The 26,143-nt window shown below is 42.7% G+C and overlaps 1 protein-coding gene across 4 annotated transcripts; it reads right to left on the minus strand.

Annotated features, from left to right (window-relative positions):
* Positions 1-24,387, minus strand: PLEKHS1 (pleckstrin homology domain containing S1). Of its 4 annotated transcripts, none has more exons than XM_004763826.3 (13): positions 24,228-24,387; positions 22,496-22,542; positions 14,140-14,228; positions 13,915-14,021; positions 13,205-13,339; positions 11,374-11,449; positions 10,405-10,524; positions 8,384-8,509; positions 7,207-7,313; positions 6,525-6,731; positions 5,713-5,814; positions 4,111-4,246; positions 1-1,678 (listed from the first exon to the last, which is right to left on the minus strand). In XM_004763826.3, exons 2-13 carry the CDS (start codon positions 22,521-22,523, stop codon positions 1,499-1,501), a joined length of 1,413 nt encoding a protein of 470 aa, XP_004763883.1. In that variant the 5' UTR covers positions 22,524-22,542; positions 24,228-24,387; the 3' UTR covers positions 1-1,498. The 4 variants fall into 4 exon arrangements, with proteins under 4 accessions (XP_004763883.1, XP_004763884.1, XP_004763886.1 ...); XM_004763827.3 differs by having other exon boundaries at positions 10,405-10,521; positions 24,228-24,386; XM_004763829.3 differs by having other exon boundaries at positions 6,567-6,731; positions 10,405-10,521; positions 24,228-24,385.
* Between the last annotated feature and the right edge of the window lie 1,756 nt (positions 24,388-26,143).

Below are 26,143 nucleotides of genomic sequence, written 5' to 3' on the forward strand. Positions count from 1 at the left end.
TCAAGAATTTATTTTTTATTACAAAAAGTGCTGCAGTGAACATTACAGAACAATCTGGGTTGGGTGAGTATTTCCATTGGACAGATTTCTGGAAGTAGAAATAGTAAGTGAATCCACACACATCAGATCATTACGTTGTATACCTTGACCTGATACAATGCCATGTGTCAATGACATTTCAATAAAACTAGGGAGAAAGCAGAGTCTTCAATCCAGCTTAAAAAAAGAAACAGGAGGTAAGGATTTTTAGACAATCTGGATAACATATCTGTATTTGGATGTGTCTTCTGTCTGCTGAAGGTCTTTTCAAACCTCAGTCCAAAAACAAAGTGAAGATCAGGACATCTGTTTCTCAGATTCTTAGATTTCTTAGATTCTTGTTCTGCCACTACACAGCTATGAAACTGGGAACCACAGAGGATACAGCTTTACTATTGTTCCTTTCTGACAGGCTGTGTTCTGTTAGTTTCAGGCCTACAACAGAGTGACTCAACAATCTTGTACATTACGCTCTGCTCATCACAGTTAAGTGTGGTCACCAAACTATATTATTGTGGTATCAATGATTCGATTCCCCAGGCTGCGCTTTCCATCCCGGAGACTGCCTTATTTGATAACTGGAAGTTTGTACCTTTTATTCTCCTTTGCCTACTTCTCTGTCCCCTCCTTCTGTCTGGCCACGACCATTTTGTTCTCTGTATTTATGAGCCTGTTTCTGTTTTGTTTGTATTAAACGTTTGGGGCCTTGATGTCTTCTGGCACAAAATGACAACGTGGTAAGATATATTTCCTGAAGCCTCCTTATGCTCTAACATTTCCAGATTTGATTAGTCCTTTCACGCTCTGCCTCTGATTTCCTGTTTATGAAAAAGGACTTGATGTTTTTGGCCTGTAGGATCAATTACTGTATCAATTAGTTAAGACTTTTCCAAACTGCCTTAATTCCTTGTAGAGAAAGCAGATCTTTACTGTATATGACCTGAAATTGCTTTGACTTCTAGAATAGTTACTGGGTCTTTAAGAAAACAAGATAATTATTGAGTCCAAGAGGCGACTCTGCCTGGCATTTTGGTTCAAGGGCATGACAAGGAGCAGGAGGTGTTTGGGAGGACTGATATGATATTACATCTCTCTGGAACCTTGCCTTCTTGGAATGAGCATTTCCAACCGGATGTTCCCAACCGAGAAGGGATTACCGCCTCAGAGAGCACACCATGTTCATCTTAGATGAGGGACTTACCCAGTCTCGGTGGTGTGTGGGACAAAGTCTGAGATATTGAGGCCTTCCATTTCCTCTGTGTTCCACAGTCATTACCACCCTTGGCCCTCTCAACATCCCGGATGCAAATAGCCAGAGAGGGGAGTTATCCCCGCGGTTGAGATGTAGATGCCGAAAATCAGAGAGCTGGGTTAACTTGCCTCGTCTCACACAGCGGTGAGGGGCAGAGCCCCTGCAGAGTCCAGGGACCCTTTCGGCTCCTCTGCGGGTCTTGGCCTGTTATTCTCCACTTCCTTTGCACTGACCCTTTCTAATGGCCGGGCTCCTCTTCAGTGTCTTCCCGGGTCCAGACTTATCCAGTGGATAAGGTACGCCATGCTCATTTTTTAAGGAGCACGTGCAGGAGTCAGCATGAAATTTCTCCGAATTTGGGATCCGGCCGATGGTGAGTTTTATTTTCTAAAACACAAGAAAGAAGGAAAATCAATGACTAAAGATTATCCTTATGATTGTTTGTCCTCAGTCTGTCCTCAGTAACACCCTCTGATGCTGGTTTTGAAGAAAACCCTACCATGAACCACAAAATCTGGCCAGAGGAGCCACGATGACTTACGTATTCAGGTGGAGGATGGATTTTACTCTCTGGCGGCCGCCAGCCTGAGCCTTTAGGGTAGACCCGATGGGCCCAGTTGTACCACTGGGTAAAAGCCTCTTGAAACTAGAAAATCCAGATGAAACCATAAAAAACCAGCACAAACAAGGCTGGACAAGCCCCGGACAAGATCAGGGGGAAATTAAAGTTTGATGTGTCTCCCCTATAATCTAGCATCTCCTCCTTTCTTTATTTTATACACACCCCTTCCCTCCAACCCTTTAAATCTCACATGGCCTCCTCTCCATGTCCCTACCCTGTCCTCAACCCAACCTCCTCGTCTCTCAACTGTAGCCCAACAGGAGGGAAAGTGAATAGGATCAGTCCAAAAGCTCTAAAACAGTTAGGGCCCTTGGCTGCCCCTCCTTTGGTTCCACACATCCCCCTCCTTCCAACATTCTTTTCCCTTCCAAGGACCAGCTATTTGAATTTTTAAAGAGAACTGGGCATCCACTTTACCATAAACAATAGTCAGGAATGGGAGGGGGGATGGGAAAGTAGAAGTCTTTGATCTCCCAGATAAGCATGTTGGCGAATGTCCCATATTTCTCCATAACATCTAATTGTTATCCAGTAGAGAGGGACAGGCAAAGTCAGCACAGGAGAAATGCTGTTGTCGCCTCCCACACAAGATGCTTCACAGTCTAGAAAGGAAGTCTTGGAACTCTGTAGTCAGGAGTGCCCAAGTGAACTTGCTGCATTTGCTCCCCAGAAAACCCTTCTCCACACCCCTGCCCGTTTTTTGGCTTCAGAGCTGATGCCTAGCTCTTTGGGTCAGAGTACTGTTTGGTAACATTCACAAGATTATATTGAACACTTGGCTGCAGAGTAGGTTTCTGGCCAAGGAAATATATTATAGTCCCCTGATTGTTGGACTGAGCACCTCACATCTACTTCTTTTCCAAACTCCTTTCCAGTCTTCAAAACCCAAGCCAGACACCCCCTTCTCTGAGACGCCTTTCTGGTCTTCCTCAGATAGATTCACTCCTTTTCCCTCTCTGTTCCCATGGCCCTCTGTTCACATCTTAAAGCACACACTGTACTGTAACTAGCACATGATATGCCTATTTGATCCATAATATGTGAGCTCCTTAAGCTTTGGCTGAGGCCATTTATATAGCTCTAGGACTTAGCCCGGGATCCAGCATAAAGGAAGTAGTCAGTCAATGGTGAATGAGTGACTGAAGGGAGGAATGAGTCCTTGCCCTGCCACTAACTAGTTATGTCCCTTAGATAATTCCCTCACCCTTGCTGGATTTCCCCATTTAGAGAGTATGGATATGTTTTTTGTTTAACCAAAGAGGTTATTGTGTAATGCAGAAGAGATAAGAATTGTAAACCCTGGAAGAAATTGGAGAGGTCATCTAGCACAGTGGTTTTCAGGAATTTTAAGCCAAGGAAACGTTTCTTCCGGGAGAGCTAACAGAGCTCGTGTAGGAGCAGATAAATGACAAATGTAGATCATTCTTGTTAAAGTCTTATATGCATACTGTCCCCTTCTTCACCTCTTCCTCAAGTTCTTGTCTCTTACGGGCCCAAGGATCACAGGTTGAAAACCAGCTATCTCACTGTAGAGAGACAAAGGTGAAGCCCAGAGAAGAAAATGATTTTCCCAAGGTTATGTGGCATGTTAGAAATAAACATAGGCCGGGGAAGGAATTTGCCCCACCGAACCAGCACCTACAGGCAGAGCCATGGGGAGCCTTTTGAAAACATACATAGTTAATACACACTCTTCCAATAACTCTGTGAGGAAGATATGGCGAGGCCAATTTCTGAGTTAAGGAGCCTGAAGAGTTAAAAAGGGGACCCTGGCCAACATGCCCCAGCCAATAGTTGGAGAAGGAAAAGCAGTAAACGCAACAGAGTGTCTAGTGTGGGCCAGTCCCATTTGTAAGCACGTGATACCAATTATGACAGTTAATTCTCCAACAATGAGTATGAGCCTTACCCCCAATTTTGCAGAAGAGAAAGTTGAGGCACAAATTGGCTAAAGGAAATGGAACACACACCCTGAGCCAATGGGATTCCCTTGCAAGCTCCTTCCACCACCTCATGCTGTGTCTGAGGTCTCCACAGTCTCCTACCCCTGGCCCTCTCCAAACACTCCTTTATATGAAACAATTTTGAAAAGCTTCTAAAATAACATTCTGTTATTTGCAAGTATCTGTATGCACTGTTTAGGCTCCACCCAAGACCTTGGTCTTATTCCTGGCCAGGGCCAGGCAGCAGGACTCACCTCCTTCTGGACAGACCGGCTGAGAAACAAGGAGGCCTCGTCCAGACCATGGGGCTTCAGGTCGTTCACGGCCAAAAGATGATCTCCGTGAAAAAATAAGCATCCCAGGCGCGGGGGGCCTTGCCACTGAGCCACACTGCAATGAGACACGGCATTCAACTCAAGTGTGAGACTGTGCCCGCAGGACACAGACTAGGGTTCCCTGATGACCATCACCAGCTTCTTAAGCTATTGTGCACCTCATCTGACGCAGACAAACTCCATTTTCTTTCGGAATATTCTCTCATCTGTCACTACTGTTGGACCCGACCTTCTTCCAAAACCAACTCTAATCATAACGTCTCTACATAGTCCTCCTACATTCCCCTTCCTTTAATGACTCTCCCTGCCCCGGGACTTCTATTGCACGGTGGGAACATCCATTCCTTGTATATTTAAATCACATGTATTTTATATTTGCTTGTTTATGTGACTGTCTTTTTCACCAGGCTATGAGACCCCAGAAGGATAGCACTACCTTCAAAAAATATTTTGTACAGCCACTTAACTCCAAATAAACAGAAGATGTTTAATAGGTATTTACTGAAAGGGAGCACGTGATGATTACATAATGACTATCTAATGAACAATACATGAATGGAGGAATGAACAAGCCCAGGCACAGAGAAGTCAACGGTTTTAGTCAAGTATTTACGGAACCTCTGAGATTGTTAGGAAGTTTGAAAAGTGGAAGATCGTGTTTCCTGCCCTTACAGAACTTGTCACCCCTTTACGTTAAAGGGGTTTCTTCCCTTGTAAAAATGTAATCTTCCACCCAAACAAATTGCAAAGGTTTTAAATCAAAGGTCTAGAATCAAATAAACAGTGCTGATTTTAAGAAAATTCTCTCTTTTGCTTCTGTCCCTGACCAAGAGGTGTCTGGAAGTCTTTGACCTTGGTCCTACCTTTTCTTTTATATAAATAAAAGATTTATTTATTTAATAAATAAATAAATATAAAATATTTATTTATTTATTTATTTTTTTAATCTTTTTTTTTTTTTAAAGATTTTATTTATTTATTTGACAGACAGAGATCACAAGTAGGCAGAGAGGCAGGCAGAGAGAGAGAGGAGGAAGCAGGCTCCCTGCTGAGCAGAGAGCCCGATGTGGGGCTCGATCCCAGGACTCTGGGATCATGACCTGAGCCAAAGGCCGAGGCTTTAACCCACTGAGCCATCCAGGTGCCCCTACCTTTTCTTTTAGACCTTAGATTCTTGTTGACTTCACACACTTCATTCATTTATCCCATAGTCATTGCTCAGTGATTAATGACTTAAGAGTCATTGCTCAGAATGATTTCCCTGGACCATACCTATTCATTTCTGCTTTGCTTTACCTTCCAAGTATCAGAAACTTGCTGCTTACTGGACTTTTGGGTCCTCCTATCTGCAACCCACAGCAACACCCTTCTTTCTGCCTCTAACCAAAGACCTTTGGTGATAACAGCAACACTACCATCCAAGCTCTCTGTTTTGCCACATACAGAGTTTCAAGATACAATTGTTGTCTCCCGTTCTTCCCACCCCATTTATAATCAAGAACCCTCAGATCTCACACCTACCATATCTGACCTGCGGCTTCTGTGAGAGTGAGATAATTGATGATGTCGGAAGGAGAAAGGAACACATTTAGTTTCTCCACTTGGCCTTCATCAGGGATGTTACTATGAGATAAAATGTTTGTAAAAGTCACATCAGGCCATAGTCTCTGGTTCTGAACTGACTTCCTGAGTAGACTTTGCCCTCTTACATCTAAGATGGTATTTTCCAGTTAAAGATTGTCCCCCAAATTTGCAGAATATGAATTTAAGTTACTCATTAATGCCCTCCCTACCCCTCTTGGAATGTGGTGTGCATGGCAAACAGTAGAGTAAAAAATGGACTAAGTTGATAATGTATTACATCTATCTGCTCATTTCTCCATTGGAAATGATTCATAGAAAAGACAATGGAAAGAGTGAAAATGGAGAACAAGCTCATCAAATACTCTTGGCATCACTTAAAGCCTATCACTTCCCCCTCCTATTCTATAACCAAACATCATGCAACCTTTGTGCTCATAATTTTAACTGTAGACATTGGGGGACATGCTACCTAGGTTCAGCGTGATCCAAAGCTCCAGGGCCTGAAATACTAGTCAAGGGAGAATTTTTAGAAATATTTGAAAATGCTACCCATAGCCCAGGGGACCACTTTACTTCTAGCTCTGTTACTCACTGTCCTTGGCCACCACATCAGTGAGAAGGGGAAGCTGGTCAAAATGTTGGCTGACTTGAAGATTTTTAGGAATTACTTTAAAATTCGAATTCTGAGTTAAAAAAGGAAAGCTGCCTTGCTCTAAGGGCCCATAAAGTTTTAGAAATTAGAACTTTACTTGATTAGAATAGATAATTGCACAACAGTAAGCGAGGCCAACCCCTTTATGTCATTCACGGTCTGTGCTTCCATATTGGCAGGTGGAAGACAAGAGTCACTTTGTGAGTCTTGTTCTTGTAAGTGAAGTCCCCCGTTCTGGATCTCTGGAAGGGCCTGGGATTCCTTGTTGCTATCAGCAGTCTTGTGGGACGTCTCTCTGAAGACACTACAGTATGAGAAATTAATACAATACCCTTTTTCAGCAGGTCTGTTTACAACTTTCAATGGTCTGTGAATCAGATTTCAGTAGCTAGGAGGCTTGTGAAAACTAACAAGGTCTTCAAGTATGCCTAGCCTTCAGAATCACAGAATCAAAACTTGACAGACTTTTCTTCTGAAAATGGAAATGGCGTCAAAATAATCCTTGACATTGGGAGGACTTAAAGCGCAGAAGGGAGAATGCAAGCATACATTCAGAATAGAAAATAAGTTCCCCAGGAGATAGAATATGGTCTGAGGTGATCACTCCATGGTTTTCAGGAGGCAGAGAAATCATTCTCATGTCTTCTTGTTTTGAGACTATGGAATAATGGAGTGACTTGGTCTATGGCAATGCTTTTGAATTAATATGTCAACAGTAATGGTTCTAAAAGAGTGCATTGGTTAAAAATCAGTTTTAAGAACATGGCAATTTTACATACCAGGATTTCATTGACATGTAGTGATTCTCAGTTGTCTCGGAGAAGTGGTTTAGACTGTCAGCCTCGGCAGATTCACCAGAGTCATTGGAAGCAATAAAAGTATTCAACTGCAGACAAGAAGAATGGACGTAAACACAAGTCTACCAATAGCCAGGGACCTCTTAAACCTTCCACGATGGCCCTGGGCCCTGAAATGGTAAGTATATCCCCTATGGGATGAACAGTGGCGTTCATTCTAGGAGACTGAACTCGGAAAGCCTCTCCAGCTTCAAGTCTGTTTCCTCCTCCTGGATTCCCCCACACTCCCAATACAGCGTTTTATTGGACTGCATTGCTTGACTGCATTTATTTTTCTGTTTCATCACTAGGCACTTAATGAGATGAACTCTTTTTCTCAGCCGGTGCAACTGGAGGACCCTGTCACCTGGCTGGGCCAGACTCCCACACAACACAGGGCTGCAGGGAGCTGCAGAAGTCCTAGAAATACGTCCTCCCCAACCCCAAGAGGCTCTCCACGAACCAACCCCTCATGACTAAGTCATTGGGGGGAATGGTTGATCCAGAACCCTGAGGGCTTTTAGCTGCCTGCCTAACAGATTCATCATGAACCCATACCTGGAAAAATCAGTTTTTCTGCTGTTCCCCCATAAATGGTGGACTTCCAGGGCCGGCTTTCAGGCCCCTGGCTTCACCTGGACGGCACCTTTGCCCTCTGGCCTGACGAAGCTGTGTTCAGGCTTTGTGAGGTCCCATAGCCCCCTCTGACCTCCTCGCCTTTGCCCATGTATCTCCTCCTTCTCTGAACTTCTACTGCACAGTTTTGTACTTAATTTGCAGGGGCGGGTAGGGGGATCTTTTTACTAATGGCCTTTTAGCTTAGTTTTACCAGCCTTACTAGCTCAGTTTTACGTGGTCTTCTGTCTGGAAATCACCTCCCCTGCCTTCCTTCCCTCGTGTACTCCATGCATTTTCTGAGCATCGCTCATCAGCACGGAGCCCTTTCTGTCTGGTCTCCTGGGCGCTCCTATTCAAGAGTCAATACTGTGACACATCACCTGTGCCCCATTCATTGCTCTGTTCCACAGAAGCCCGCCTAGTCCCCCAGGAACAGCAGACAGACAGGGCCCAGCAAATATCTGTACAAGGAATGAAGGGTTGATGGAAGGAGGGGGGTTACCTCTGAAAGAATGCTTCGAGGACTAACATAATAACTCTCTTCTTCTGTATCTTCTGTAGTCTCTGACAAGAAATCATGTAGTAAATGGGCTTGTCTAAGTCCTGGAGAATTTTTTTCCATTAAATGCTGGATAAAGAGATGAAGACAGAATTAATTATTTTCTTTCTTTCTCCCTTTCTCCATCTTTCTTTCCTTCCTTCATTCCTTCCTTTCTCTCTCTTTCTCTCTTTCTTTCTCTTCTTTTTGCAGGAGACAGAATTAAGCCATATGCTCTTTGGACAAGCCATCCTAGATTAATTGGGTTGAGAAGATCAGAGGATCTTCCAAGGTTACAAGAAGAAGCCCACACAACTCGAACTTGCCTCTTGCATCTGGATCACCTTGGTGATATAAAAATATAAACCCATCTTTCCGGCTTTCTCTACAATTGGGATCTGTAACTCAGAACAAGTGGTTCACTCTGGCAGGGCTGGGGGAGTTTGGGGGAGTGGTGTTCTAAGGCACTTAGCTCTGCTATGGAGGCCCCCACCGCACCTACTAGTTTTCACCCAGTGCCATCTGAGAAGGTAATTAGACCATGGTCAAGGCACCACACCTTCCCCTCTTCCTGCTCAATATTCCTCTTTTGTGTTCTGCTCACATACTTCTATTGTTTCCATAGAAATGGAATTTGCTCATGTTGATCATGTGATAGCATGAATTATAGTCTTCAAGGTAATGTAGGTTCAACCAGTTAGCACCTTCCCTCCCCAGCAGATACAGGATAGTCTACTAAAGTAGCTGCTGTGCATGGCAGGAGAATTGTTCTAAGTACAACTTAATTCTTCTAAGAACAATGCCTGGGAGCAGGGGGTTTTGAAAAGGTCTTGAATGTGTTCTAAGAAGTCCTTGAAGGGAAGGGATTCTAAAAACATAATCCTTTCAACTGTGTCCATTTCTCTGGTGCCAAGATCATGAAGCCAGACCATGCTGAGCTGGGGGTGAAGAAGGGTTCCCACTTAGTTTGGGCAACAACAAGCCCCAACAAGGCAGACAGTACTTGTAACTGGAGCTGACTGAAAATCCACGGAGTTGGAACACAGTGTGTGAAAAGGCAAGACAACCCCCAACGTTATCTTTAGGGAGAGGGGTATCGTGCGTGAAAAACAAGAGGTATTTACTGAAAAGAGTTATCTTTTGCAACCCATTTCCTGCAAATACCAAATGAGGTGTTTGGCCTGGTGAATTTGATCCACTATAGAAAGCTTTTAAAATAGTTGGAGAGCTCCCAGCTAAATAGAACAGGAGCTTATGCTGAATTCACACATGCTGTGTACCCAGGGAGAAGGGAAAGTCAATGGTTACATCTCTGAAGGACAAATGGTATCCATGGCAGAAAAAAAAGCAAGCAAACAAACAATTACTCAGCCCACTTATCCAGACTTGGGAAGATTGCAAATCTGAGCAAAGCAGAGAGTATAATCACAAATCACTTTCAAGGGCCAGGTGTATTTTTTCTCCTCAAATGGATTTCACTAGAAAGAAAGATGAAGTCACAGGCACACACACACACACACACACACGCGCACACACAGGGAAGCAAGACTGATCTGAGTAAGTGAAGGAAATTAACAAGAACCTCGGTGTTCCTTCCCCCAGAAGTACAGATGATAGGGCAGAAAACCAAGTGGTGTTTCAGGAATCTTTTCACAGAGGTACTCTGTGCCCTCTGTGTGAAAGGGAGGAAAAGGCTGGCAGCCAGACTTTTGGTTAGCTGGAGGGCTCCCCAGCTCCCATATGTGGATGCAGGGCGAGGGGCACCCAGAATGAATGAGTACCTTTCGAGGTAGGCAGAGCAAGCGGTAAGGCTCATTGTGGTACCAGAAACAGACTGAACATAAGACCATCACCAGTGATAAGAGTCATTCTTATGGTGGGTTAGGCTTAGAGCAAAGTGTCAGATACATTGGTAAGACTTCGGAAGCATCAGCGGATCCCCAGGCAAGGCGTCCTGAGAGAGAGAGAGATGGGAGTCTCATTACCATGTCTGGAAGACTGTTTCTTGGTGTGGTGGGGCCAACAGCCTCTGATGTGCTGGGAGAACCAAGGAGAGGGCTGGGGTCTGAAGAGGGCCTTTTACCGCCCAGTGAGAATTTCTCCTGCTTATGGAAAAGGAATATTGCAGTCAAGATTGATCTCTTCCCTGGAATTAAACAACAGCCTTGTGGCTGGGCTTCCTACCTCCCGTCTTTTACCACGAACATGTTTACCCCAGCCCGCCTTCTCTCACTAAGACACGACGCAATCCTGCCTCTCTGCAGTTTCCAAACCTTTGAGGGCTCCCAGCCTGGTCTTCAGATGCCCTGAGTTTCCCTAGACCTGCCTTTCCAAACCGACACCCACCCCTTGGCTCTAATCATGTGATTCTACTCAGAGACACGTCTCAATTTTCTTCCTCCTTGGCCTCTGCTTTCTTTGTCAGCATCAAAGAACTTAGAAAACACGTCAAAACAATGCCTAGAGACTGAGTTTCATTTATAAAGGTCTGCCCTAAGAAAGGACTTGTGTAAATTCGTGAAGGTTCTTGGGAAGTAAATGAAACACTTAAACCTGTTAGCCTTCACATGACAGAGATATTGCATTGAAAACGCAAGAGATAGGAAAAAGCATTTTTACAGAAACCGCCCTAGACATAGTCATTCAAAAGGTAGCCGTTATGCACCCAGCATAACAATGATGGAAAATACTCTAGTTTTGGCGACTCTTAATAAAATGCCACAGTTCCCCTTTACTCCTCCGGCCCCAGTAATGAAGACCTGAAGTGTCTTGCAAGACACAAAAGTATTTCTTCCTATTGTTACTCATAAAAATGACAAGGATGTACATTCTCCCACTTATTTATTCCCCATATTAGGGCCAGTGGCTGAGGAGGAAAGGAAAAAGCTACCATTGTTTCCTTGTGAAAGAGGGGGTGCTCGTGTGCCCCAGCGTTTCATGAGGGAGGGAGTCACCTGTGGGCTGTGGCGTGCTGTCTCTCCCCCGAGGCAGAATGATGACACGAAGGAGACCCAGTCTTTAATCTTCTCCCTGTCGATAGGAACAAACTGGCAGCCGGTGTGTGGCAACAATAGCACCTGTGTTCCTTTTGAACCAGAGAAGGGTTCTGTTATTAAGGTCGGAACAGGCAGTGGGAGCAGGTACCGGGGAAATAAAGATTTTTTTCTGAAGTAGCTTCAGTGACCCACGGACTCCTTACCGCCTCCACGCTTGTGCACTAGAATTAATCTTCACGCCGCTTCTGTGAGGCGAGCGCAGGGAAATGGGGGAAAACGCTGGAAAATAATGGTAATAATCACAGGGTTGGGAGCTCTTGGCTTTGACACTGATTTCTTTTGTGCTCTTAAGCGAGCCCCTTCACCTGTCAGTGCCACTTTTGTGTAGCTATTCTGGTATGCCTCCCGTCGGGGAAGGCATGTGTTTATGAAGAATGGGTTTGAATGCATTTATATAAATCACATCATCTTTTCTATTGACTTTTCCCGACAATGTAAAAAGAGAGCCTTTGGCCTTGGGCTTCACCGGCAACAGATCAAGGGTCTTCATACTTTGGGCGTTCGCTACCTCCCCTGACCCTGGCCTTCCTGCAGGGGCAGATGACCATCTATAAAGGATCCATTAGGCACTTTGCTAGCGCCAGGAGCCCCTTTTAAAAACTGAAGACCCCCCGGGGCATCTGGGTGGCTCAGCTGGTTAAGCCACTGCCTTTGGCTCGGGTCATGGTCCCAGAGTCCTGGGATTGAGTCCCACATGGGGCTGCCTCTGCTCTGTGGGGAGCCTGCTTCTCCTTCTCCCTCAGCCTTTCCCCATCCTTGTGCTCTCTCTCTCTGTGTCAAATAAATAAATAAAATCTTTAAAAAAAAACAAAAACAAAAACAAAACTGAAGACCCCCTCAGGGAGGAGTACTGCCCCTCCCTAACATAGGCGGCTTGTATAGTTGTTTGTGAATTTTTTTTTTTAAGATTTATTTATTTATTTAAGAGAGGGAGAGAGAGGGAGAGAGCGGGTGGGGGCCGGTGGGAAGAGGCAGAGGGAGAGGGGGGACAAGCAGACTCCTTGCTCCACAGGGAGCTCATTCTCACAACCCATGAGATCGTGACCTGAGCTGAAATCAAGAGTCGGACGCTGACCCAGCGGAGCCACCCAGACATCCCTGTGTGTATTGGGTCCTTTCACATGAAGTGCATCTGGGGTGATGGTGATAGGGGTATGGGTTGAATTGTGTCCCCTCAAAAATTTGGATACTGAAGTCCCAACCCCCAGTACCTCAGGATGGGACCTTATTTGGAAATCGGGTTGTGTCGTTGTAGCTGTGATTAGTTCAGATGACATCGTACTGGCCGCCTAATCCAATAAAACAAGCGTCCTTGTAAAAAGTTTGAATGCAGAGACACACACTCAGGGAGAATGCTCTGTGAACCTTAGAGTTCTGCCACCACGAGCCCAGGAACTACCAGAAGTTAGGAGAGACCTGAAACAGACCTTCCCTAGGACTTCAGAGGGAGCATGGCCCTGGGACAGCCCGATTTCAGATGCTTAGCCTCCAGAACAGTGAGACAATACATCTCTGTTGTTCTAGGACACCCAGTTTGTGGTCCTTTGGTATGGCCGTCCTAGGAAACGAATACTGGGATTTTTCAAGATATTGTCACAAATGAGGAAGACTATCAAGATGGTCTTGAAGGGTGTAGCCATGGGCTTCTGATCAAAGGGTGTTTCATTTGTCTGTGTGTCTATTTTTTATTGGGCGCACAGGAAGCACTCTGTGCTGTCTTACGACTTACCTGTCCTGCCCAATGAGGAAGTATTCCCTGTTAGTAGTTCGTATGGACATCACCTCATCAGGGAGACATTTAAACATCTTCTGTACAGATTGCATTTTTTCCTGGCCATGTATGCCAACTTCTACACTGGAATTCCTGTCAGATACAGACACAAAGTGTTAAACAGATTCGAACATAAAGACTAGCATTACATATTAGGATTCAAACTGAATAAAATTTAGATCTGTTTGATCAATGTCTGATCATTTCAGAAAAGACGTTTAGATCTGGTTCAGCACCGATAGAGAATACTTTCCTCAGCCTCAAACTTAATTCAGAGATTCTTTTTCTGGTTGGAGACTTTGTTTTACAAAGTATCATGTTTTCTACTTTTCTTTTTGTACAAAATTTCTGAAAGCAAAGACAAAAAAAAGCCAACCTAAATACTTTTTAAAAATCCATGTTGAGTTTATGAAGTGATGATTTTATCAGCCCTCATCCATAAATTAAGTGAATCAAAATCTTTTGTCACTAGATGCTTATTGAGTAATAACTTATGAACTATAATATACAATACAAAATAAGTATTTTGCTACGTTTTACTCAAAAATGTTCCTCATTTTAGCTTCTTTTCAGCAACAACTACTGTTGAGTGTGAAGCCTTTGGTTCTTTCAATGATTTAAATTTCAATTTGCAGGCAACTTGTTTGTTTTCTCAATTGGATACACACCGGTCGATTTCAATGGACCCTCTGCGATGCTGGTCTTTGTAATAGGAAAGACGAAGGCTCCTTTCCCCACTCTTGGAAAGAATGAAATACCGCCTTTTCCAAGAAGACTGAAAAAAAAAAAATTGAAACCATTTTGCATCTTAGTTAAATCTCGGAAGAAAAGAAAGGATTTTTAAAATGCTCACAAGCCTGTAGGAGGCCTGTTAAATCATGGTGCACACTTACAGCAGAGAAGAAAAGCTGAGGAGGTGGGGATTTAATAAAGTAATCTTGTTTGCAGACTTCATTTTCATAATAAAATGCCAATGGTTTGCCTAATAAAAGAAAGTGAACAGATTCAGTTTGTTCCCTGTAAATTCTGGAAACGAGAACTGCTACAATCAGAAAACACTATTTACCTCTGGAAAGGTCTGCGAATTATTCAGTTATGGGAAAGAACATCTCTAATAGGGCCAGGAAAACAAAGAAGCCAAAGGACCACCAGGGTTCCTCTTCCTCGTCCACAATCAGGACCTTCCTTCAGAAGACATGTGGAAGCTCCTTAATGTCTAGCTCTAGCGTCTGGGGGCACCTTGCTGGCTCTCTAGCTGTGAGCCAAGGTTTGTCTCTACTCTTGGAAGAACCAGGCTGAGGAGCCGGGTAATTCTGCCTTGCCTTGGCTTAGCAAACAAAAGCAAAACCACCTGCTATTGAAAATGAGGTGGTAGAGTGGTTAGTTAAATCACAAGGTTTCCAAAATGTTAACTGCTTCTCAGTAAGTCCTGAAATGTATAGGGTCTTTTTTTCCCCTGTATTTTCAAAAATGTCTTCCAGAAATCTGCACTATTTTTATTATTTAGAAAAACATAATGTTGTTATAATAAAATTTATTTAAAAAATTAAAAAGAGCTTGGTTTTGCTTTCACATCCAGGCTGTTCTAGTTTGTCCTTGATTTTTATAAAAGACAGACTTTACTAAAGAGTTAGAGCTTTTATATTAAGTGGAAACAGAGTCAGGATTAGGTAGCACAGTTGATGGGGCTATTATGCTATAGTCGATCTAGTAATTCTTTTTTTACACTTTTTTTTAGAATGGTTTTTTTTTCTTTTAAAATTTTATTTATTCATTTGAGAGAAAGAGGGAGCAGGAGCAGGAGCAGGGGGAGGGGCAGAGGAAAAAGCAGGCTCCCCACTGAGCAGGGAGCCCTGGGCGGGGCTCCATCCCAGGACCCTATGATTATGACTGAGCTGAAGGCAGATCCTTAACTGACTGAGCCACTCAGGTGTCCCTTCTTTAACATTTAAAAAAAAAATTTATTTATTGGGCACCTGGGTGGCTCAGTCATTAAGCATCTGCCTTCAGTTCAGGTCATGATCTAAGGGTCATGGGATCGAGCCCTGCGTTGGGCTCTCTGCTTCTTGCTTCTCCCTCTCCCTCTGCCACTCCCCTTGTTTGTGTTCCCTCTCTTGCTGTCTCTCTCTCTCTCTCTCTGTCATATAAATAAATAAAATCTTAAAAAAAATAAAAAGTTTATTTATTTAAGTAATCTCTATATCCAACTCAAATTCATGACTCTGGGATCAAGAGCCCCATACTCTGGGGCACCTGGGTGGCTCAGTGGGTTAAAGCCTCTGCCTTAGGCTCAGGTCATGATCCCAGGGTCCTGGGATCGAGCCCCACATCGGGCTCTCTGCTTAGCAGGGAGCCTGCTTCCCCCTCTCTCTGCCTGTCTCTCTGCCTACTTGTGACCTCTCTCTCTCTAAGGGGAAAAAAAAAAAAAAAAAAAAAAAAAAAAAAAAAAAAAAGAGTCACATACTCTTCCAACTGAGCCAGCCAGGTGTCCACAGAATTGAGTAATTCTTAGGCAGCTGTCCTCACCTTGCCTCCCTCTCGTCCCTCTGAAGCAACTCTGTCTGCTCCCCATCCCTCATCCTTATACACACACTCCCCACACACACTGGAAAAGGAAGAGAAAAAGAAAAAAAGAGAAGGAAACAATATTGCTATTAGCTCCTCCTTAAAATCATCATGCAGCCTTGGATGAACACACGTTTATTTACTGAACAAGTATTTGTAGAGCACCTTGGATCACCATCTCTCTGTTTCCTCATCTGTAAAATGGAGACAATAGCACCGACCTTACAAATTTGTGGTGAGGATTGAAGGAGTTAATACATGGAAATCTCTCAGCACTGGGCCAGGCACACAGTAAAGCTCTGAAGAGTAGCTATTATTAATAATAGAGGAGGGGCACCTGGGTGGCTCAGTGGGCTGAGTTGCTGCCTTTGGCTCAGGTCATGATCTCAGGGTCCTAGGATCGAGTCCCGCATCGGGCTCTCTGCTCAGCAGGGGGCCTGCTTCCCTTCCTCTCTCTCTGCCTGCCTCTCTGCCTACTTGTGACCTCTCTCTGTCAAATGAATAAATAAAATCTTTTTTTAAAAATTGTATTAAAAAATAATAGAGGAAACTTTAGCCTTTGTCATTTGCACGGTAAACCAGTCTCTCTTCTACCTATAACATAGGTGCTCTTTGGTGGTACTAAATTTAGAAGGTTCAAGGGGTGTAGGTATTTTATGAAAATTTGGAAGTCTCTAATAACATTGTATACAATTAGTTGAATCTTTTTTTTAAGGAGGGGAAGGGCAGAGGGAGAGAGGGAGAGAATCTCAAGCAGGGTTCATGTCCAGCATGGAGCCAGACGTGGGATTCGATCTCATAACCTTGAGATTATGACTGGAGTTGAAATCAAGAGTCAGATGTCCAACTAACTGAGCCACCCAGGTGTCCTTACAAGTAGCAGAATCTTAAAGTAAACATCTGTGAAGACGTTGCCCAGTTTAGACATTCCCAGGGTGTCCCCAGTATTCACACGGACTACCAGTTTCAGGGCACAAAACCTCTGATAGTGTTTGTTGACCATGGCAATGGTACTGTTTTCTCCCGAACTGATGCTGAGGAATCACCATCTCTCACCCTTCCATCACCCTTATGGCCAGTCGATGATTAAATCATGCCCGTTTCACTTCCCAAATACTCTGGGACCCATCCCTATTTCCCTGTTCCTATCAGCACCACCTTCAAGATCTTCAGACGTGTCAGTATGTTTCAGTTCATGTGAATTCGAGAACTTTGCATGTTTTCCACTGTACTGTTTCAGTAACTGTCCCGTTGGACCCCCTACTTCCAGCCTTGACATCTTCAAATCCATTCCTGACATACCCTTGAGACTAAACAACAAATCTGACTGATCTAGGGCTTTGGGCAAAGACAGAATAACAGAGACTGGGTCTACCAGACAGAAGATATAAAATAGTGGTTTTCAAGACACTGAGCATGGGCAGCTAATGTCACTGATCCCTAAGAGACAGGAAACAATCCCAGTAGGTCCTACAATCCCCTTGAGAGAGATTCCAGGCTACAGCACAGGAAAGGGAACTGAGGTGGAACCAGGCAGATGGCTGGGTTGAGGAGACAGAGCTAAAGGTTCAGGGAGATCAAGGCACTAGGGCTCACAGGACAGAGTTCTGGAGAGGGAAGAGCTTCACACAGAAAGAATCACAGAAACATGCATCAAGTTCTTAAGTATTCAGGAGTATAAATCAATATGTGGGTGTGAGGAAACTACCCGAGGCCAAAGAACCACTAGAAAAGATTAGAGGGAACAGTGTCTGGTGCTCGTACAGAACCAGAAGAATTAACTGTTCCCTCCAACCAGACTGATAACATTTATAATTTATGGGGCATTGGGTAGGGTGCTTCAAGAGGTCTTGACTCAGTAGTGAGGGATAATTATCTCTAGGCTGAGGACTGTTCCTTAAAAGGATCACATTGTTTCCAAAAAACTTAACTGCCTCCCAGGACAAAGCTCAAGGTTTGCTGAAATACAAAAATATGCAGCACCCAACATGGTCAAATTTTCAATGTCCGGCAATGAATCAGAGACTACCAACCACGCAAAGAGGCAGGAAAATCATGGCCTATAATTAGGAAAATAATTGATTGAAATGAACCTAGAACTGACACAGATGTTCCAATAACCAGAGAAAGCCATAAATACAGTTACTATAACTGTGCTTTATAGATATGAGAAATTAGGTAGAGACACAGGTGATATCAAAAAGATCCAAAGTGAACTTCTAAAGGTAAAGACTGCAATGTCTCATTAACAAACAGACAGACAAAAACACAGGACAGATGGCATGAACAGCAATTTAGTGCACGTGAAGACAAAGTATACTAGGGACTATCGACATGAATGCAGAGGAAAAAGAATAAAAAAACATTAACAGAGCAGCAGTGCACCGTGGGACAATTTCAATGGCCTACAATATAAGTAATAAAATCCCTAAGTGGGAAAGTGGACAGGAAAACATTTGAAGAAATAGTGCCAAAAAGTTTATAAACTTAAGGAAAATTATAAATCCACAGATCCAACGAGGTCAGGAACCCCAAACACAAGGTACATGAAGAAAATGGCATGAAAGCACGTCGCAATCAAGCTGCTCAGAACCAGTGATAAAGGAAAAAAATTTTAAAATCAGCTGGTGGGGGAGGGATGGTGGTGGTGTTTGGAATATGTACACAGAAGGAAAAGGAAAAAAAAATCTAAGATATTAGATTTCTCACCAGATACAATGCAAGCCAAAAAAACAGTGGAGCAACATATTTAAAGTACTGAAAGAAAAACACTGTCATTCAAGAATTCTAAATGCAGCAAAAATATCTTTCAAAAATAAAGGCAATTTCAAGACATTTTTCAGACATACAAAAGCTAAAGGAATTCATCAACAGGAGGCCTGCATTATAAGAAACATTAAAGAAGTCCTCTGGCTGGGGAAAAAAATGCTATCAGTGGAAGTCTGAATTTTATTTCCTCTTTTCCTTTTTATTTTCTTTTATTTTTAAAAATTAACATAGAATGTATTATTTGCTTCAGGGATACAGGTCTGTGAATCATCAGTCTTATACAATTCACAGCACTCATCATAGCACATACCGGCCCCAATGTCCATTACCCAGCCACCCTATCCCCTCCCCACCCCCCAGGAACCCTCAGTTTGTTTCCTGAGATTAAGAGTCTCTTACGGTTTGTCTCCCTCCCCGAGCCCATCTTGTTTCATTTTTTCCCTCCCTACCCACGACACCCCATTCTAACAAAATCCTGCCATTTGCAAAGACGTGGATGAAACTAGCAAATGGAACTTATTTTGCTTAGCAAAGACAATTATTATATGATCTCTCTGATAAGAATTTTTTGGTAGTAAATGCTTTTTATTTTATTTTAAGATTTTATTCATCTATTTGAGAGAGAGAGAGTGAGAGAGAGCATGAGCAAGAGGTGGGGAGAGGGAGAAGCAGACACCCTACTGAGCAGGAAGCCCAATGGGGGTTCAGGATCTCAGGATCATGACCCAAGCTGAAGGCAGGCACTTAACTAAGCCACCCAGGTGCCCCTAGAAATCTGAATTTATATAAATAAACGAAGAACACTGAATGGTAACTGCGGAAGTAAATATTTGAATTGTTTTCTTATTATTTAAAACATTTAAAAATTCAATTGATTGTTCAAACAAAAATACTAACAATATGTTGTGCAGGTTGTAGCATATGTGTAAGAAAAATACAGTTTCAATAAGTAAAATGTATGAAGGTCAGGAGGTAAAATTCTTATATAGTATGTTAATTGGTATAATATCACTTGTAATAAGATAGACTGTTATGTTAAAGATATACACTAACAGCCCTAAAGCAACCACTAAAATAACAAAACAGTTACAATCAATAAACCAAGAAAGGAGATGAATAGTATCATAGAAGTACTCAATTAGTTCAAAAAGGGGCAAAAAAGAAGAAAAAGGGGAACAAAGAAAAAAAAGAGACTAATATAAAACAACACTATAATAGACTCAAGCCTGATCATATCAATAATCACATGAAGTATACATATCTAAACAATTCAATTAAAAGAGATTAGTCAGATTGGACAAAAAAGTAAGATCCAACTGTATGGTACTTACAAGAAACATATTTAAAATATATAAAAATATATTCAAATACAAAAATTTTTTTCAATTTTTTTGGAAAATATTTTCAAGAAATATATTCAAATATTAAGAAATATATATTCAAATATTTAAAAAACAACTATATGGTACTTACAAGAAACATATTTAAAATACAAAGACATGAATAGGTTATAAATAAAAGGTCAGCAAAAGGACACACTATGCCAACAGCAGTCCAAAGAAAGCTGGGCTGGCTATTTTAACAACATATTTCAAAGCAAAAAAATATTACCAGGGATAAAGGTCTTTTTATAATGATAAAGGGGTCAATTAATCAAGAGGACATAACAATCTTAATTACATACCTAATAATAGAGCTTCATCATACATGAAGCAAAAACTGATAAAACAGCATAGAAAAATAGACAGATCCACAATTAGGGATTTCAATACCTCTCTCTCCATAACAGATAAAAAGAAATAGGCAGAATATCATAAAGATATGCTGGACTTGGACAATTTGGACAGCATTATCAACAAACTCGTGCTGATTGATATTTATAGAACACTCAACGACAGCAGAATGAACACCTTTCTCAAGGGCACATGCAACACGTACCCAGGCAGGTCTTGTTCTGGGCCATAAAACCAGTCTCAACACATTTGAAAGGATCCAAGGTTTACAAAGTATATTTTCAGAACATAATGGAATCAAACTGGAAATCAGTAACAGAAAACTTTGGGGAGGGATGTATATGTTCATTATCTTGATTGCGGTGATGGTTTCCCAGGCATATACACATAGAAAAACTCATCAAATTGTACATTTTAAATATGTGCAGTTTATTGTATGCCATTTTCACCGCAAAAAGCTATTTCAAAAAAATACGACCAGCCTAAAATGCAAATCTAATGATGCCTTTATCTTGCTCAAAAGGCTACAAGGAGGGGCCCCTGGGTGGCTCAGTGGGTTAAATCCTCTGCCTTCGGCTCAGTTCATGATCTTAGGCTCCTGTGATCAAGCCCCGCATCAGGCTCTCTGCTCAACAGGGAGCCTGCTTCCTCCTCTCTCTCTGCCTGCCTCTCTGCCTGCCTCTCTGCCTACTTGTGATCTCTGTCTGTCCAATAAATAAATAAAGTTTAAAAAAAAAAAAGGCTGCAAGGATTCCTGGTCTTATGAGATCAAGGTCAGGCACAGTAGAGTGCCATGGCCTCATCCTCTACTCTCCCCTGTCCTACTTTCTACACCTGTTGTCCTTTGACACAGCCTGCTTCTAACCCACCCATTGCTTTTTGTTCATGCCACCCCTCTCTGCTGAGACGTGCCCTTTTGCAATCTCTTTTAAAACCCTACACATCTTGTAGGGTCCAGCTTCAATGTCTTCTCATAAAACCTCTCTGGACTCCCATAACTACTCGTATGCTTTTCCTCAGATCCCCATCCCATTTTATTTCGTGATTCCTAGCATACCCTGATTATTTGTGCTTACTCTCGTGTGTTTAACTTCCCAACAAAATTTATAAGCTCACCCAGAGCAATGATTCTATAACTTAATCTGTATAATCTCTAGAGTATGAAGCACAGTGACTTTACTAATAATAGGTGCTTTGAATAGGTATTCAAAACTATTTACTTCTAAGTTGATTTGGATAATTTGCTTTCTAAATTATTTCACTCCACACTCAGCTTTCCTAACTACCCACCTGCAATGAACCATGTTAACATGAACAAGGACCTTTGAGTAATATACCTTGAGCTACCTTTCTGACAACAATTTAGGCAGTTTCCTCAAGTGTGAATTTCCTACTAAATTACAAAATATGGGGTGCCTGGGTGGCTCAGTGGGTTGAGCCTCTGCCTTCAGCTCAGGTCATGGTCTCAGGGTCCTGGGATTGAGCCCCACGTTGGGCTCTCTGCTCAACAGGAAGTGTGCTCCGCCCCCCCTCTGCCTACTTGTGATCTCTCTGTCAAACAAATAAATAAAATCTTAAAAAAAAAAAAAAGAGGAGAAACAAGATGGGATTGGGAGGGAGACAAACCATAAGAGACTCTTAATCTCACAAAACAAACTGAGGGTTGCTGGGGGGAAGGGGGTAGTTGCTGAGGGTGGTTGGGTTATGGACATTGTAGAAGGTATGTGCTATGGTGAGTGCTGTGAAGTGTGTAAACCTGGTGATTCACAGACCTGTACCCCTGTGGCTAATAATACATTATATGTTAATAAAAAAATTTAAAAATTAAAAAAAAGAATTAGGGTCGCTAGCATCCTTTAAAAAAATTAAAATAAATTACAAAATCCTCTTCAGTCTTTTCTGGGCTAGTGTTTGTTTCAGTAACATCTCCAAGCAACAGATGGAACAGCTGGTTGATGAAAATCAGAAAACGTCAAATTTCTAGACAGGTGAGCTCTTACAAAATAATGAACCCAATCCAACAGCCCCTGCCACACTCTCCATACCAAGAATCATTGTCCTAGAATGCCACCCCTTAGCCTCACTAAAACTGTCTTCTGGATCCTGGTTAGCTTGATGAGAATTGTTTGTCACATTCAATAGTTTTTTTTTTTTTACTTCGGAGAGTATACGCCCTGGGTACCTGGACTCTTCTGGGGTCTGGGTTCCATGATGGCTGTCTGTTCTCTTCTGTCAAAAGGAAGAGTGAAAGGCCAGTTAGTCCTCAAACAACAGTGTGCTTCACTGATGAGCCACTCGATCGTGGAGCCTCAGGGTGGTGCCCACAAATGTCGCTGTGATGAGTTATCAGCCTTCCGCTTTGGAAAGCTCCTGAGGCTGAGAGTCACCACAGTGACAAGGACACATCCGGGCAACTTGTGTTCACCGAGGGGCAGTTCTGTGGAGGTGTTGGAAGGAGCCCTGTTCCCTGGACCTTCCTGCCCCATAAGGGACTGTGACAACAAAGTCCCTGCTAGAAACAGCACCAAGGAGGAGAGACAAAGGACAGGGCACCGGCAGGAGGCTATGGACCCAACGCAGCTGAGGAAGCCTGTCTAGCCAAGAGGAAGCATTAGATAAACCCTTCTCCATGCCAGAAACTTGCGTTCTCCAGAGGGAAATTCAAGAGCAAGGACCAGGGCATAACCCTGTTCTTTTAACCCATCTCAGGTGCCTGCCCGGCTCCGGGGGTGAAACTGACTCCCAAGAGCTGGAGCTCTTTCCTGGTAGCTGTGGGAAGATCCCTTGACCACCGTGGCACCCTGCGAGAAGGGGGACCCCACAGGGGAAGGGCCTGGGGGCAGGGGAGATCTTTCCAACCAGGGATGTGTTGGTGATCAGAGCAAGACTCAAAATAGCGGGCGGCATCAAGCAGGGCAGAGCCAGAGAAGTCCCAGGAAGTTGGGAGGAGGCCAAGGGCCCTTTATCTGTATTTTGCACGTTTTATATAGTACATATAACATATATAATACATATAATATGTATTAATGTATTAATATGTGTTAACATGCAAAAATTGTGTCAACCAACTCTAAGGCTCCTGATTAATAGTAGGCTGTTTGTGGTTTTGGGGGGGGAGTCAAAAGTTACCCGTGGATTTTTCCACTCTGTGGGGGGTCATCACCCCTAACCTCCATGTTGTTCAAGATTCAACTGTGTATGAATAGAAACACTGGATTTCCAACAGGACATATATTTCATATTATATGTATGAATTTCATATTACATATATGTAATCTATGTATACATACGTGAAATCCATTATATATGAAACCTATTATATAAATTTTGCTTCTATAACATAAGCAGAACAAGCATAAGCTTATGTTATAGAAACAAAATCCTACATTATATATGAAATCTCATTCAATTCATACATATATTTATAAAATACATAGATTTCACATATATTGTTCCATATACTACAGAACTACTTATACAATGATGTAGTACCCATTTTACAGATGAGAAACTGTTATCAGGGATACTAAGCAATTTGCCTTTGACCACATAACTAAAAAGAAGCAGAGCCAGAATTCTAACCTCAGAGTTGTCTGAACCACTTTGCTTTTCCTATTTAAGAAAGAAGAATTAAATCTCTTCATAGTTCGGATTGCATTTCTTATCATTGCCCACAAACAAAAAAAGCCTTTCAGACTTATCTCCATGATCTATTCAGGAGAATCGACCCACCATCATTAACTATAACCTGTTTAACGTCATTTGGGATTTGATCGGTGTGATACCAAGCGGTCCTATTTCCTTCTGACTGTACAATTATGAACCAAGAACCCCAAACAGCAATTTTGCTCAATTAATATTTCAGATTACCACAGCCTTGAGAACCTAAAACATTCAAACCAAGTGGTACTTACTAGAAGCCGGGTGGTCGCTGGTTCAGTTCTCAGCAGAATGCCCCATCCATCTGTCTCCTGACCATATCACTGTTCACTCTGAGCACTGACTGGTGAGGTGAAAATTAAATATAATCTGTTTGAAATGTAAACCAACAGGAAGTTCCTAAACTGCTACCTTAGGGAAGATTTTGTGCTGGCCTTTAGCTAGTGTGGAAGCTGATGGCCTAGGGGAAATCCCGGGCTTTCGTTTCTGTGGCTTGGCACAGAACTGCCCTTGGCATTCCAACTGTCTAGTATCAAAAAAAATAAGAGCAAACAAATTTTAAAAAAAACCCACAACCTTTGTTCACAATCACAGTGTTTCTTATTGAGAACAGTGTCAGCCTTGCCTTGACCTCGTACACTCAGTACTGTTGCAATAATGCCTTTGCTTCCCACCCATTCGTACCCTCCCAACATCCTCCTGGGGAAGGTAGGGGAGATTCCTTTGTACCAGACAAGGAAACAAAAGCCTGACTTCAACACACTTGCACATGCCAAGGGTCCCCAGGACAATTTTCTTCTTCATCCATAACACTTGTCACCAACAGGGTGGCACAAGGCAGACTCTCCTGTGCAGGCACCCAACAACTCCTAAAAATAAAAGTTTTGCTCACTCTCCACCCCCTCTCCACTGCTTGTGTGCTCTCTCTCTCTCTCTCTCAAATAAATACTAAATAAAATCTTAAAAAAAAAAAAGAAGTGTTGCTCACAAGAGGCAATGGCAGTCAAACTTCGTTGAAATTCTGTTTTTGCTTCCAGTGTACTCTTCTCATCTGGTTCTCTTCTGCTTTGTCTCTTTGTTGGCTCCTCTACCTGCATGCACGGTCTTCATTTCAGAATCCCCAGTTCCCTCCTTATACATTCCCCTCCTCTCTGCAAGTACTTCTTTTTATTTTTTTTTTAAAGATTTTATTTATTTATTTGACAGAGAGAAATCACAAGTAGACAGAGAGGCAGGCAGAGAGAGAGGGAAGGAGGCTCCCTGCTGAGCAGAGAGCCTGATGCGGGACTCGATCCCAGGACCCTGAGATCATGACCTGAGCCGAAGGCAGCGGCTTAACCCACTGAGCCACCCAGGCGCCCCTGCAAGTACTTCTTGATGCTGGGAATGTTGAGAGTCTCTTGAGAATGGTGACCTTGAATTTAGCAAGATTCCTGTCTGACTGATGTGTGGCATTCAGTTGTTCAGGAACAGAATGGGGGGAGCTGAGGGGTGAGGTTCATTTTAGGTTAATGGTTTTATTTTACTTATTTATTTATTTATTTATTTAGTGCCAGGGAGTTACCACAGATAGACAAAGGACCAAGGGAACTTACCATACTTGCAAAGCCTTCCCCAAAGGATGAACCATGGAATCAGAGGCACATACAGAGGAGAGAGAATAGAAGGGGACTCTTAGGGAGGAAGTGCTGGTGAGATTGAAGAAAGATGGAGCAAGTTGGCTTGAAAAGTATGAGGTCTGCAGAGAGACAGTATGACTGATGATCTTAAAAGTAGAGCAGTTGCAGGGAGTGGGTGGCTTTGCTATCGTGTAAAAGGAAGGTCATTGGGGATGAGGAGGTCAAGGAACTGAGAGGGTAGGGTGTTTGGTCATCCACTTGGATGTCCAGGTTATCCTTTTTGAAGGTCTCTAAAGGTTTTTGAAATATGAGAAAGAGATTAAAGGTAATCATCTACACACCTCCCCAACACATACACAACACTGTCTATTTTTATACTTGGATTCATTTGTAGAAGCAAAAGCAGACACAGATGTCAAAGGAGGACCCTTGGATCCATAGAAGATCAAAGTCAGAATCTTCTTTCTTTCAAAAGAATACTTCGGTCTAGTTCCTGGGGAATAGGGGATGTCTATAGGTGATAGAGGATGGCCTAAAGATTGTGGCTTAGG

Source organism: Mustela putorius, unplaced genomic scaffold (assembly GCF_011764305.1).
Source record: "Mustela putorius furo isolate JIRA1106 unplaced genomic scaffold, ASM1176430v1.1 tig00003909_pilon_pilon_pilon, whole genome shotgun sequence".
Taxonomy (NCBI): Eukaryota; Metazoa; Chordata; class Mammalia; order Carnivora; family Mustelidae; genus Mustela; species Mustela putorius.